The sequence below is a fragment of the Lottia gigantea genome, assembly GCF_000327385.1.
Source record: "Lottia gigantea unplaced genomic scaffold LOTGIsca_87, whole genome shotgun sequence".
In the NCBI taxonomy this organism is placed as follows: Eukaryota; Metazoa; Mollusca; class Gastropoda; family Lottiidae; genus Lottia; species Lottia gigantea.
The window spans coordinates 478,894-492,092 of record NW_008710867.1 but is presented as its reverse complement, the minus strand read 5'-3'; the positions used below and the strand labels follow the sequence as shown (position 1 = coordinate 492,092).

The 13,199-nt window shown below is 36.7% G+C and overlaps 3 protein-coding genes across 3 annotated transcripts in view; 1 reads left to right on the top strand and 2 right to left on the bottom strand.

The window, feature by feature from the left end:
* Window positions 1-504: 504 nt before the first annotated feature.
* LOTGIDRAFT_207382 (hypothetical protein) lies at window positions 505-5,614 on the bottom strand. The gene is made up of 11 exons (XM_009067878.1): window positions 5,499-5,614; window positions 4,859-4,969; window positions 4,593-4,714; window positions 4,153-4,293; window positions 3,951-4,048; window positions 3,621-3,773; window positions 3,158-3,364; window positions 2,782-2,828; window positions 2,578-2,679; window positions 1,525-1,642; window positions 505-1,248 (listed from the first exon to the last, which is right to left on the bottom strand). Exons 1-11 carry the CDS (start codon window positions 5,577-5,579, stop codon window positions 1,172-1,174), a joined length of 1,257 nt encoding a protein of 418 aa, XP_009066126.1. The 5' UTR covers window positions 5,580-5,614; the 3' UTR covers window positions 505-1,171.
* A 315-nt stretch (window positions 5,615-5,929) lies between these two features.
* Window positions 5,930-11,462, top strand: LOTGIDRAFT_197533 (hypothetical protein). The gene is made up of 16 exons (XM_009067877.1): window positions 5,930-6,099; window positions 6,509-6,575; window positions 6,711-6,795; window positions 6,958-7,059; window positions 7,302-7,429; window positions 7,686-7,798; window positions 7,928-8,038; window positions 8,390-8,554; window positions 8,689-8,784; window positions 9,105-9,177; window positions 9,367-9,443; window positions 9,589-9,655; window positions 9,850-10,006; window positions 10,216-10,330; window positions 10,624-10,709; window positions 10,899-11,462. The coding sequence occupies exons 1-16, from the start codon at window positions 5,962-5,964 to the stop codon at window positions 11,014-11,016; spliced, it is 1,698 nt and encodes a 565-aa protein (XP_009066125.1). The 5' UTR covers window positions 5,930-5,961; the 3' UTR covers window positions 11,017-11,462.
* Window positions 11,463-12,114: 652 nt separating this feature from the next.
* The window catches only part of LOTGIDRAFT_236773 (hypothetical protein), a gene marked incomplete at both ends in the record, with an annotated part of 9,662 nt that continues 8,577 nt past the window's right edge, over window positions 12,115-13,199 (bottom strand). The window contains 2 exons of the mRNA XM_009067876.1: window positions 12,115-12,476; window positions 12,568-13,194. Coding sequence (XP_009066124.1) covers window positions 12,115-12,476; window positions 12,568-13,194 — 989 coding nt within the window. The remainder of the gene's footprint in view (window positions 12,477-12,567; window positions 13,195-13,199) is intronic.

The window sequence follows — 13,199 nt, the reverse complement described above, 5'->3', positions numbered from 1 at the left end:
CAATTTTAGCTAATAACACCTGAATTTTAAAAATAAATGTTTTATTAAATAATAACTGTCACCAAAAATATAATACTGTTACAAATTAAGATAATATATGCCTATCATATCAACCATAATTCCACCATCCATTATCTCAGTTAAAATCATCCCTGCTTTTTCAGAGGTTTTCTATAATGGATATTCAATTTATTAACAAATAAAGCTATATACCAACATATAAAACATCACAGGATATAGAGATGAGATTCTCAAATTAAATAGGTTATATTCAAGCAATGATATTAGTGCTGAGACCAGGGATGTTGATTGGGCTCTATTTGCCAGACATAACTGACATGGCAGCTCAAATGACCGGCTGTCAATATCTTCATAATTAACACAATTAGTCAACTATGTTTTAAGAAAGTTTAATCTCATATATATAATCCCCGAAAAAAAAAGACAAAATCACCCAAAATTAAAATAATACTTAGTATGGCAAGCATAGTTATATATGACTAGATAGAAGACAAAACAAACTGAAAAAGTTTTCTAGCCTCTGTATGTGTATCAGGGATCCCACATCTTTACAATGTCATGCTATTACGGAATTCCTATTGATACCTTGACTGCAATAGCCACTATTCTTGTATCGAAAACATGCAGTGATTTGATTGGATTGTATGCTAGCGAATATAGCCAATCAGAGCCCTAGATAGAAGTTGTCTGACAACATTATGGCTTTGTGTTCACAGACTTTCTGTCCAGGACTATGATTGGTTGTATTTGATAGCGGATAATCCAATCAAATCGCTGCATTTAAAAAACTAGCATGATACACATACCATAGCTAGAACACCTCTTTAATACTCTTTAATACAAAAACAACAAAAACAACCACTTGCACAAAACAGACTAATTTGTTAGATAATTCAATAATAAAAAAAGAAACGAAATATTTCTCATTTCTCACAACCAATATAAAATGATAGCTGCTCCTAAATTAAGGCTGGCAAAGATCTGAACTTCAAGCTTTCAATGAATTCCATCTTCAGAGAGTTGACTTGCCCAGTTGTATAGCGGTATCAGGAGGAAGGAAGGGAAGTCATTGAAAACTTTAATTCAATCTTTGTTTTATGGCTGAATATGTTCAACAATGCACTTGAGTTAAATCTAATAATAGTAAGGTTTACATCTGATGAGCAGGCAGGATCTTGCCTGTACATTCTCCAAAACCAACCACATATCCATCTCCAGCACAGAAACCTACAAGTTAAAAAAAGGATATTTCATCTAATACAGCCTAATCAAAAGAAAATGCTTGGGAATTATCAATCATACTTAAATATGGAGAACTATTTTGACCAATATTGGGAATGAAATTCAAAAATCCAATTCAAGAGCAAGCCCAGGAAGCTCTGACTCTACATGCTCTGGCAGTTGACTTTATGGTTTGCTGCTTGGGAGGTCAGACAGAGATGTGGTCAGAGTTTCCTGGACTACAATTGAGTGAGCAGGAACCACAAAGGTGGTAATCCTTACCAGTAATGTTTACTTCGTCTCCGTCTTTAAGGAATTTCCTTGTGACCCCATTTCCCAGGTCAGTAGTCTTCTTCCCAGCCCAACACAGTTCTAACATACTACCAAATGAATCTTCTGTCTGAATGAATAAAGCAAGGGAGATAACTATCTGTAGAAACATTATAGCAACACAATGCCAATAAGGTTCAGTTATCACCTTAAATACACCCATATACCCACACCCACTCATAGCCAGTTGAAATGTCCTTTGCTAGGCGAATAGTTGCTAAACCACCTCAGAGAAAAAATTTTTGATGCCACTGCAAAGTTGCAACAGTAGATGTATGACTCATTAAGTGCATGAAGCACAAAGGGTCCCTTGTTTATTGTCCCACACAAACAGCTAAACCCTTATTCCATGTCAGTCCCTGCATCACTGACAGGAAAAACAGTAAATTATTTTAAGATATAGCAAACAGATAAGACATTAAACATGCAATTAGGATCATCACAACCACCACCAAAGAAGTGTACAAATTAGCATACCTCCACAAGTCTTGTGAATTCACGAGGACTTCAGGTGATGTCTTGAGGGTTAACAAAAGAGAGCGAAGCCAGCGAGGTTAAAAGGGTGCAAAAAGCAGAGGCAGTACAGAACAAATTGTACATAAAGCAGAGGTGTAAGTTTACGCTATACAGGAAGTACAGTAAAAATTGTACAGCAAGCAGAGGTGTAAGGTAATACAGTACAAATTGTACATAAAGCAGAGGTGTAATCTGTACAGTTCATACTGTACATAGGAAGTACAGTACAAATTGTACAGCAAGCAGAGGTGTAAGGTAGTACAGTACAAATTGTACATAACGCAGAAGTGTGCTTTAGTACAGTATAAATTGTACATAAACCAGAGATGTACAGAAGAACAGTACAAATAGTATACAAAGCAGGTGTATGGTTAGGTTAAATACACAAAAATAAAGCATAGATATAGGCATAGGTATTATACTATCAATCTAATAAAGCATACCAGCAGACATAACAAACAAGACCATGAAATCAAACACAGCCCTTACCTCTCCACTAATGGTTCCAGAGCCCATCAAATCGCCACTGTTAATATTACAACCAGTTACAGTGTGATGAGCAAGTTGTTGTTTCATTGTCCAATACTGGTACTGCAATAGACAGAATGAATGAATGAATAAATGAATAAATAAATGAATATGACTGAATAAACGGGAAGGCAAACATATTAATCTAAACGAAATGATTCTTACCTTAAAGTTACTCTTTATGATTGTGGCAGGATTGGGGAGTTCTTCACCTGCCAAAAAAAAAAATATTACTGAAGACATGTTTATACTACCTAGTAGTTTTAGATTTCTATTTATATCATCTACATGCACAGCCTGTGGCACACGTGTTCTCCTCTAGTCCCATCTGAACAACTACATGCTTTTTCAATATCATCCCCTCAAACTTTCATCACTGACAAGATATCATCTCGACCTGTGTTGGGATTGAACCCTAGACCCTCAGGTTAGCAAGCCTAGTATTCACTGAGCCACCATGGCTCCCAAAGCTGACCAGTGAGACATATGACTAGTAAAAGAACTCACTGAGCCACCATAGTAAAAGAAATTCCAAACTTACATTTTAAAGAAACTTCTAGATTAATATTAAAGTTGTAAGAGTCATTGTGTTGTAGGTATGATAGAGGTGTAGGGTCTTGTAGAGTATTGGGCAGTTTAAATGGTTCTAAAGCTTCCATGCTCACTATCCACGGAGATATAGTAGTTCCTAGATTCTTGCCTAAAAATGGTCCCAAAGGAACATATTCCCACTTCTGGATGTCGCGAGCTGAAATGATAGAATAAATAATGTGAATCATGCTCATGTGACCCGCTTTATTAAGCTTGAATAAGTCATATTCACTCATAGTTCCAGTAAACCCTGCTGTAAATGGGTACAGATAAGATCAATGCCAAGAGGATTGGTTAAGGACCAGCTGGTAGAAAGGATCCTCAACTGTATAAAACCACATTGGGTTACTATAAAGCTATGTGCAATAAGAGATTTTTCCATCACTGAAACTAAAAATAAAATCCACACTCACCACTCCAGTCGTTCATGAGTACCATACCGAAAATATGATCTTCAGTTTTAGAAATAGGAATAGGGTCACCATGAGTTGACCGACTGCCACAAATAAACGCCATCTCTAGTTCAATATCCATCAGTTTACAGGGACCAAATACTGGAGGCTTGGCTGAAATAAAATACAACATAACCCTTAAACATGGACATTTATGGAGTTTTATGTCCTGCTCTTCTGCATCTAATTGAGCTGATGAAGACGGGCAGCATCATGCAGTGTGCAATGAGGGAAATTTTGCCAGGGGATAACTTACTAATATATCATAGGGCAGAGAAGAAGATAACTTACTATCATCTGGTCTTGTCTGTCCATTAGGACGTCTGATTGGAGTTCCTGATACTACTACTGAAGATGATCTACCATGGTAACCAACTGGCATATGTGTCCTGAAAAGTTTTAAGTTCTTTGTGTGAAAAGCATTTTTTTAATATGAAAAATTATCTATCTGCTGATCTGCCAATTCAATACATAGGAGAAAATTTTAACTCACCAGTTTGGCATGAGGGCGTTTTCTGGGCCTCGGAACATGCTGCCTACATTAAAGGCATGGTTTTTAGATGAGTAGAAGTCTGTATAGTCACCAATTCTCACTGGAAGATGCATAGTAGCTTCAGACTGGTTCACAAAGGCACTGAAATCAAATCACATCATTTAATATAGGAATTTCAATAGGGACGCAGGCAGAAATAGGTCAGTTGTAACTACATGTTTCAGGTTCTAGTTTAACATTTCTATTGTACTAAGAAATTTAAACTTTATCTTCAAATACCATTAGATGTGTCCCTAGCATACAATCCAATCCGATCAAGTCTCTGCATTTAAAACTTCTGTGATACAAGACAGGAGGCTCTTAATGTCAAGGTATTAGACAGAGTTTGTAATACTTTGACACTGTAAGATGCTAAATAGGTACCAACAGAACCTACATACCTCTTTCTAAGGTTGGCGTCATCTCGCAATACACCTTCAGCCTCTGAGAGAATTTTCTGGAGAGTTTGTCTGGCTTCCTTCCAGGCTGATCTTCCCATATCCATAAAATCATTAAGTAGGGACTGAAATACAAAAAATATATACACTACTTTGGACTTGATGACTTATCTTGTCAGCTTGTCAGCTGAGCTAATGAAAATGCAGTGTGCAATGAGGGAAACAGCCCTCAAATATGATGTGCTTTATAGTACACAAACCGTTCCTACCTTTTCAAATACATGTTGATTCTTGGCAAGGATAGGACCCGTAAATAAATGCTTTACTACTGATAAATCTAAGATCTGGTCACCAATAGCAACTCCAATTCTTCTCGTATCCTACAAAGAACAAACATTTTTTTTAATGAAAAACAAGTAGGCATTCGACTTTATAAGTTATCTTAATTTTTTACTTTACTAGTTGTGGAACTGTTGCACCCTTTCCATCAACATAGATCTGCCCCTATGGAGCAGTTAAGAATTTATCTACAAGAAGTGAGTTCCAGTGCCAGGCACTTCGGTTCCAAGTGCCAAAGGCTTCGATTGTTTCTGGTGCCAAAACCAATATGATTCGACATTGAATTGAAGTCAGAATCAGCTATGAATCTTCAAAATCAAAACAAAGGGCCCAAAAGATTATTTCCTCACCCCTCTCTAATATGATAACCCCACCCCCCTCCCATCATTAAATTAAAATGAAAGTAGAGTATTTAGATCGATTTGATTGGTTCATCTTAAAATATCAGCCAATGGTAGACGTTTCGTTCATGGGCTGATCCCTTGTACTTTGCATCATCAATCGTGCACATGCGATTTTACTTGCAAAAATGTACAGATCGTTATGATTCTCAAAAATGTTAATACTTACATTTGCAGCAGTTGAAAATACGCCATAAGGCAAGTTTTGGTATGAAAAATGACATTCTGGAGCATATTTTATGAAGGACATTTTGAAATAGAGAAGGACACACGTTTCAGTAGTTTACCTTTGAAAGTCTCGTATATCACGTCTTAAATCCTCTAGCGATTTTTCATAAAATTGTAAGAACTGGATAGTCGAAAATGTACATCAAATAAGGCAACCTTTGACCCGAGAGCTAATTTTAGAATTTTTTTCCTTTTTTAAAGAATTCTTTTTCTTAAATTTGTCATTTATATATAAATAAATAATTTGGAAAGACATTTTCCACAGAAATTACCAAAGATAATATATTTTCGGAGTGAAATATTGAATTTTGTAGATTGTACGAAAACAAAATGTCGGACTAGTTTCAAGGGCAGATAACTTTAGGATTTGTTTTTGCAAAAGAGCAGAAGACATTGTAAATAAGATGAAAACGTTAGTGACAGCTCGAAATTTGAGTTGGTTTCGACAGATTAACACAAAATTTCAACTCTGTAGACGTTTCTCAGTAGATAAGGCTCCAAAAATTGGCACAGAACAAGACACTTCGTCTGCAGAGTACAAGGTGAGCCCAAAGCCAAAAGTGAATAAAATAAAGCTCAAAAAACACAAAATGAGTCAAATCAAATTCCAAATCCCATGTTGTCCTTTGAGTCACAGAATGCAAACCTTACTACGTGTGAGTCTTCTTGAGTTTTTGGAAATATGATTTTACTATTCAATCAATCTTTGGATGAACCGTCTACACCATCCACCCCACCCACCCCACCCACCCACCCCTCTTCTATCTTCTTTCTTCTTTCTTCTTTTAAGTGGCTTCATTTTAGCTAAGGTCAAGAGATTCAAAATGGTAGAATTCCTTGTGCCTAAGGCTCAGAGCAACTGAAAAACATTGAAATAAAGCATGTTGATTTGTCATGGGTCCCTAAAACCTCTTCCACTTGGTCTCTGTCATTGTTTTGGTATAATTGTAGGAGAATTATGAACGTATGAAATCTCTGGTAACAGACTTGAGGTCTACTGTCTCTAAAGTTCTACAAGGTAAGCATGTTAATCCAAATGTCTTGTGCTTCTTTTTGATTTTCAATTAAATTTCTGTGGTTCCTGCAGTTATTATGTGTCTTTGTGGGTCTGTTTTGATATCCACTTAATATGACTGACTTGTGTGTATTTCAGGTGGGGGAGAGAAGGCTAGAGATAGACATGTATCAAGAGGTAAAATGCTTCCTAGAGACAGAATCAACAACTTATTAGACCCAGAGTAAGTTGACAGATTTAAACAGATGATGTTGGTGTAAACCCCTAGAAAATTTTGTCCTTAATACACTCTGCATGGTATCTGTCATAAGCTCAATCAAGTCGTTCAGTTTTATACCACAAGACTATTCAATCCATGCCTTACTAAAATCTTGTTCAATTACAGGTCACCATTTTTAGAACTGAGTCAGCTCGCCGGGTATGAACTATATGGTAATGATGAAGTACCAGCCGGTGGTATTATTACGGGTATTGGAAGAGTTTCCGGGTAAGTGAGTCTTGAATTTCAATATCCCCAGTCAAACATGATTTGCAAATGCTTATGATTATTCATATTAGCATTTTTGATTATCAGCGATCAATATTGTTTAGGGAACCTCTAGCGAAAAAATTACAAAATTTTCTCACTGTCCATAATGGTCTCCCTAGTTTGGCATGCCCTTTTGCAAATATACTTTATAACCTCTGGTTGATAGCTGGTCTTTATTTATTTGAATATTATAATTATAGTGTAGAGTGTATGATAGTGACCAATGATCCTACTGTTAAAGGGGGTACCTACTACCCTGTTACAGTCAAAAAACACATCAGAGCTCAGGAAATAGCTAGAGAAAACAACCTTCCTTGTATATATTTAGGTAAGGACATAGTTTTATTAAAGAGATTTTCTAGCTTTTTTTCAACATGTATCAGGGCCATTTATGTTTCTTTAGATGTCTGGAGTTCCTATAATTATAGAAATGTCACTTATTTATGGGGGGAGAACCCCCTCAGATCCTTGTGCCTATGTCTGTTCCGTATTTGGAATCTCAACCCCAATTCATCAGTCTTTGTACCCCTAGTCCCATGGGACTATTATCACAGATGCATTAACTATTTTTGTTCTGTTTGTAGTTGATTCTGGAGGAGCCAACTTACCCAGACAAGATGGAGTTTTTCCAGATAGAGATCACTTTGGTCGAATTTTTTATAACCAAGCTAATATGTCAGCTCAGGGAATTCCACAGGTAAGTTGTAATTTACATTCCTTTTTTTCTGATATTTTAATCTAACAAGTTTTCTATCACAGTCCTGTTCTAATAATGTCATTTTTAACCAATCAAAGCAAGTAATGTAGGATTCTACTATATTTCTAGATAGCTGTAGTATTAGGAATGTGTACAGCAGGAGGAGCCTATGTACCAGCTATGGCAGATGAAAGTATTATTGTAAATAAGGGCACTATATATCTGGCTGGACCACCATTAGTAAGTTTTATAACTTGTTCACATTTTGCAAACTTTCATTCTGTTTGTATTAGCTTAGATTTTTAATAAAGCTAGGGTCTAAAGACGGCCTTCTTGAACATTCATCTGTTTGATGACACTTTCAACCAATCAAATTCCTACCATCTTCAACTCTGGGATTTTGTGATGCGCACAAATGGTGTGTTCTGACACTGAATGCACCTTTTGTCCCAGCATCAAAATCAAATTCAAATTTTGCAATAATTCAGTTTACATATTATAAGTTATTCCCCTTTGCAAAGTAAGAAATTTAAAAATGGCAGATCTTGCAGATTTACTATGTGGTTTTTAAGTTCTCTCCATCTATTTTAGGTTAAGGCAGCAACAGGGGAGGAGATATCAGCAGAAGATCTGGGAGGTGCTAAATTACATTGTAGTAAATCAGGGGTGACTGATTATTACGCAGAGGATGACGAGCAAGCTCTTTATCTCGCTAGACGTGCTGTTAAAAATATTAATTACACCAAAAATCCAGGGGTAAGTTAAAAGCAATTAAAATTTCATATTACTCCATTGCATTTTTTTCATCATGCTAAATTTACTATATTAAAGTCTGGCTGTTACATTTTCTGTTATGCTACAAAGTATTTTAAGGATTCTTGGTTTTTCAGGTTACCATAAAAAGCCCACAGGAACCCTTGTTCCCCTCACATGAACTCTATGGAATCGTTGGGGCCAATTTAAAGAAAACATTTGATGTAAGAGAGGTAGGTGCTCAGATCATTTAACATTATGGGAGATCCAATTTCATTGGTTTCACTTGACAGTCAAATACTGTATAATTGCGATTATAATGCACACCCTTTTACCCTGAAGTAAATCTGAAATAAGCAGGAAAAAATCAAAGAACTTAATCAAGGTTACCAAACTTCATTCTCCAACCATGATTAGAACTGATAACAACCATTTTTGGTTTGACGTAACCAAACAAATGTTGTCATGTAAAGATTCCAATGCTCTAACCAACTGAACTACGGCCTGTCACTTGGTCTACTGGACTGTTCATACCACTATTGTTGTATTTCAGGTAATAGCAAGAATCGTAGATGGAAGTGAATTTGATGAATTTAAAGCTATGTACGGGGAGACTTTAGTTACAGGTTGGTGAATATTTCTTTTAATGGAATTGGAAGACGTCGACTGATAATTGGAATGATGTAAATTGAGGTATTTTTGATTTGAGGGCTATGAAGTAAGCTGTAGAGGAGCCAAGTTCAGAAATGAAGAACTTTTGCCCTTTAACATATTGCCCCCTGTCAATGTTTCATGATTATGGAACTTTATTTCAGGATTTGCCAGACTATGGGGTTACCCTGTTGGTATTATTGGTAACAATGGTGTCCTTTTTTCAGAATCAGCATTAAAGGTAACAAAATATAATAGTCTTTACAAAATTTGCATCATTGAATACTGCATGGCCGATACCCCTTTTCGTTAGCCATCATTCATTTTAGGGTCTGAAAAATAAAATTAGTCAATTTCGATTGATCTGTTTTGTTTTTATTTTGTAGGGTGCACATTTTATAGAATTATGTTCACAGAGAAATATTCCTTTAATTTTCTTACAAAACATCACAGGTAAGTTAGATTAAATATTCTAAAAAGAATTATATTCATCATCATCATCATCATCATCATCATCATCCTTAATCATTAGTATCATCACCATCCTCTTCAAACAAACAATATCATTCAACCATTCAATCATTCACAATCATCATCATCATACCATCTTTCGAGGCTTTGTTTATGATTATATTCTCTCTCCTCAGGTTTTATGGTAGGCAGAGAAGCAGAAGCTGGGGGAATTGCTAAAAATGGAGCTAAAATGGTGACAGCTGTGTCGTGTGCTAAAGTTCCAAAGTTTACTGTGATAATAGGGGGTTCGTATGGAGCTGGTAATTATGGTATGTGTGGCAGAGCTTACAGGTAAGCTATGACGGGTGTGGCAGAGTATGCTTACTCTTCTAGACACCTGATACCACTTTTCATAATGAAATACTTCCTCTCTTATGATTAATATTCTTCCTCATGTGAAAGGTCCATAAGCTGCTACCAATGTTTTGCCAGTATGTTGTTTGGATTTCCGGTTTTGTTTTGTTGTTCTGATATAGAAGACATTATCTTTTTGTTTTCAGTCCAAGATTTTTATACATGTGGCCCAACTCGAGAATATCAGTTATGGGAGGGGAGCAGGCAGCTAATGTTTTAGCCCAAATTACCAGGGATCAACGACAGAGAGAGGGCAAACAGGTAAGACAGCCAGTGAATGTACCACAATAGTTGCCGCTATGCCATGAAATTGGATTCCACACTACTACTGGGTGTGTCAACTAGGCACCACTTTTTGAGAGTCCACAGAGCTAATATTGATACTAGTCTACCGGTACTTTGAGTTTGTTCCTTGCAAAAAAAGCTGAGATCTGCTCAGGGTTTATTACAGTGTTGATACTCATGGTCCACCGGCTTTTTTGGTTTTTCTTGGGTACCTCTTTAGTTCATCTCAGTCTTTATGAAACTTAACGAAATGACTTCTGCTATTTCAGTGGACAGAAGAAGAAGAAAGAGCTTTAAAAGAGCCAGTGATCAAAAAATACGAAATTGAAGGACATCCTTATTATTCTAGTGCAAGGTGGGTTTTATATTTGTAGCTTTTCTAAAACCTGTTATAACTGAAAGAAACCATGGCAGAAAGCTGGCGTCTTTGGCTAATCTTTACCATGGTCAGTTTGCTGGGGATGATCCATGCTGAGTGAAGATGAAGCTGATGATGATGACAATTAAGATAAGGATGATATTCTTATTGTTTTTATCCTTGCAGATTATGGGATGATGGAGTCATCGATCCAGCTGACACCCGAACAGTTCTTGGACTCAGTATTAGTGCTTCTCTTAACCAACCACCAGAGAAAACACGATTTGGTGTCTTTAGGATGTAATAATGTGCACTGAATATAGATAAACGGTATGTGTGGTTAGTTCAAAATATCTTTAACTCAGTATGGTTATAGGCACAGAACTTTCAGTGATAATACGATTTGGTGGCTTAAAGATGGTATATCTCATAAAACAATGAAGACACCTGCTTGGGTGTTCTCAGGATGTAAAAATTAAAGCAAAATAAGGATGTGATAAGGATCATGTTAGGATTGGGATACATTCTAGGATTTTCCACCTTAAAGTAAGACCCCCTGCAGATTTATTGTGATGTGATGGATTTAGGATTTAATACGGTGTATCTTAAAATTTGGCTGTAGAGTTGATCATGACAATCATGTCTAAAACCACTTGTTCTGTGAATTGAGATTAATAATGAGATTGTCATTTAAATCAAAAGAAAATCTTCATTAGTAGTTTCATAGAATAAAAAAAATTATCGCCATTATAACTACCTTAAACTTCCATAGGTATAATCATAGAGAGTTACATCAATCAAATTTCTTACCCTACAAGGGCATTAATGGGAGGGGTCCAATTGCAGTAAGCTGTAAGGCAAAATTGATCCAGAGCAGTAATGATCTATAGAGGATTGGCCATACATTGGCTGATTTAATCATTTTTTTGAGCACTGCACTTAAAATTTCATATCTTAAAAGTGGTATGGATAGCTGATATCAGTGTGCATAATCTTAGATTTTCACTCCACCCAAAGATTTTGATATTGTCCCTCGATCACTGCTCAAAGCTGCTTTGATATTGGGTGATATTCATTTAATAACAATATACAATACAAGATCCAAGTAAAAATACAAAAAAATATGACAAAAGAGTTAAGTTATAATTTTCATGACAGCAAACACAAAATACTCAACCAAACTCGAAAGAAATAGAATCCTCCCTTGTTCTTCAGACAAAGCTTCAGCATCTTTCCTTTCAAGTTGATGGAATTTGTTTGATATTTATGGGTAACATCTCTGTAGTTTGAACTGAAGAACAGAAAGGGCATCCCAATCCATACTCGAGAATCAGCCTCTAATAATTCTCTAGTTTGCCATCATGAAAATGTTTAAAGCTGTGCAGACCTCAGCCCAATTGTTCTAAGCACAGAACTTGTTGATAACAGAAGAGAACCGTCCTTGAAGGAAATTACGGATCTTGGAGCACACTCCCTCACGCTTTCTCTTTGCTGGTATCTTTTGAAAACCAAACACGGCATGATCACCTGGGGTTTTCAGAACCACTTTCCCTAGTGTATTGACTCTCTCTTTGATAGCAGTTGCATGCCTTTTACCAATTTTTTTATTCTTCTTACCAATTTCTGCATTATTTTTAACAATTTCTTCATTATTTTTACCAATTTCTGCATTATTTGTACCAATTACTGCATTATTTGTACCAATTTTGTCATTATTCCTTCTGCCAATTTCGTCATTATTTAAAGCAAAAAGAGTTGATCCACCTGCAATGAGATCATATATTTTATTGAATAAAGGCTTTCAAATTATGGCACATCTAAGATTTTTCAGAAAAAATCGTGAAAAACGACATACCTTTCAAGGCTTTAGCTTCAGTATTTATTTTCAAAGTCTGAATTCCATCTGGTAGAGGAAGTTGTTTTGCTGCAGGAACTGAGGCCCTGTTAGCTTGTATTCCTTCCACAAAGTCGTTGGTGATTGGTATTGCCGATGGCCCAGTTTGTTGGGTTCCAGTCAGTCCCGAGAAACCATTGGTGACAGTTTCACCAGTAGCTCTTGTAATTAGCATCGTAGTTCCTGTCACCCCTGATGGTCTAGTTTGAGGATTTCCTGTCAGTTCTGATGGTCTAGTCGGAGGCGTTCCTGTGGAGCCTGATGGTCTAGTTTCAGGAGAACCCGTCTGTCGTGATGGCCTAGTCGGAAGAGTACCAGTCTGTCCTGATTGCCTAGTTAGAGGAGTGCTTGTCTGTCCTGATGCACCAGTTGGGGGAGAACCCGTCTGTCGTGATGGCCTAGTCAGAAGAGTACCAGTCTGTCCTGATTGCCTAGTTAGAGGAGTTCCTGTGGGTCCTGATGGTCTAGTTGGGGGAGTTCCTGTGGGTCCTGAAGGTCTTGTTTGAGGAGTTTCTGTGGGTCCAGAAGGTCTAGTTTGGGGAGTATCAGTTTCTCCTGATGGTCTAGTTGGGAGAGTACCTGTCGGACCTGAT

Bases quoted from the DNA above. Each gene is read 5' to 3' on its own strand.
- LOTGIDRAFT_207382 (XM_009067878.1), bottom strand. From the start codon at position 5,579: ATGTCCTTCATAAAATATGCTCCAGAATGTCATTTTTCATACCAAAAC. The intron at 3,774-3,950 runs GTAAGTTATCTT...ATTTTATTTCAG, and splicing joins ACAGACAAGACCAGATGATA to CCAAGCCTCCAGTATTTGGT. The intron at 2,680-2,781 runs GTAAGAATCATT...TGTCTATTGCAG, and splicing joins TCATAAAGAGTAACTTTAAG to TACCAGTATTGGACAATGAA.
- LOTGIDRAFT_197533 (XM_009067877.1), top strand. From the start codon at position 5,962: ATGAAAACGTTAGTGACAGCTCGAAATTTGAGTTGGTTTCGACAGATT. The intron at 6,576-6,710 runs GTAAGCATGTTA...TGTGTATTTCAG, and splicing joins TGTCTCTAAAGTTCTACAAG to GTGGGGGAGAGAAGGCTAGA. The intron at 7,799-7,927 runs GTAAGTTGTAAT...CTATATTTCTAG, and splicing joins CAGCTCAGGGAATTCCACAG to ATAGCTGTAGTATTAGGAAT.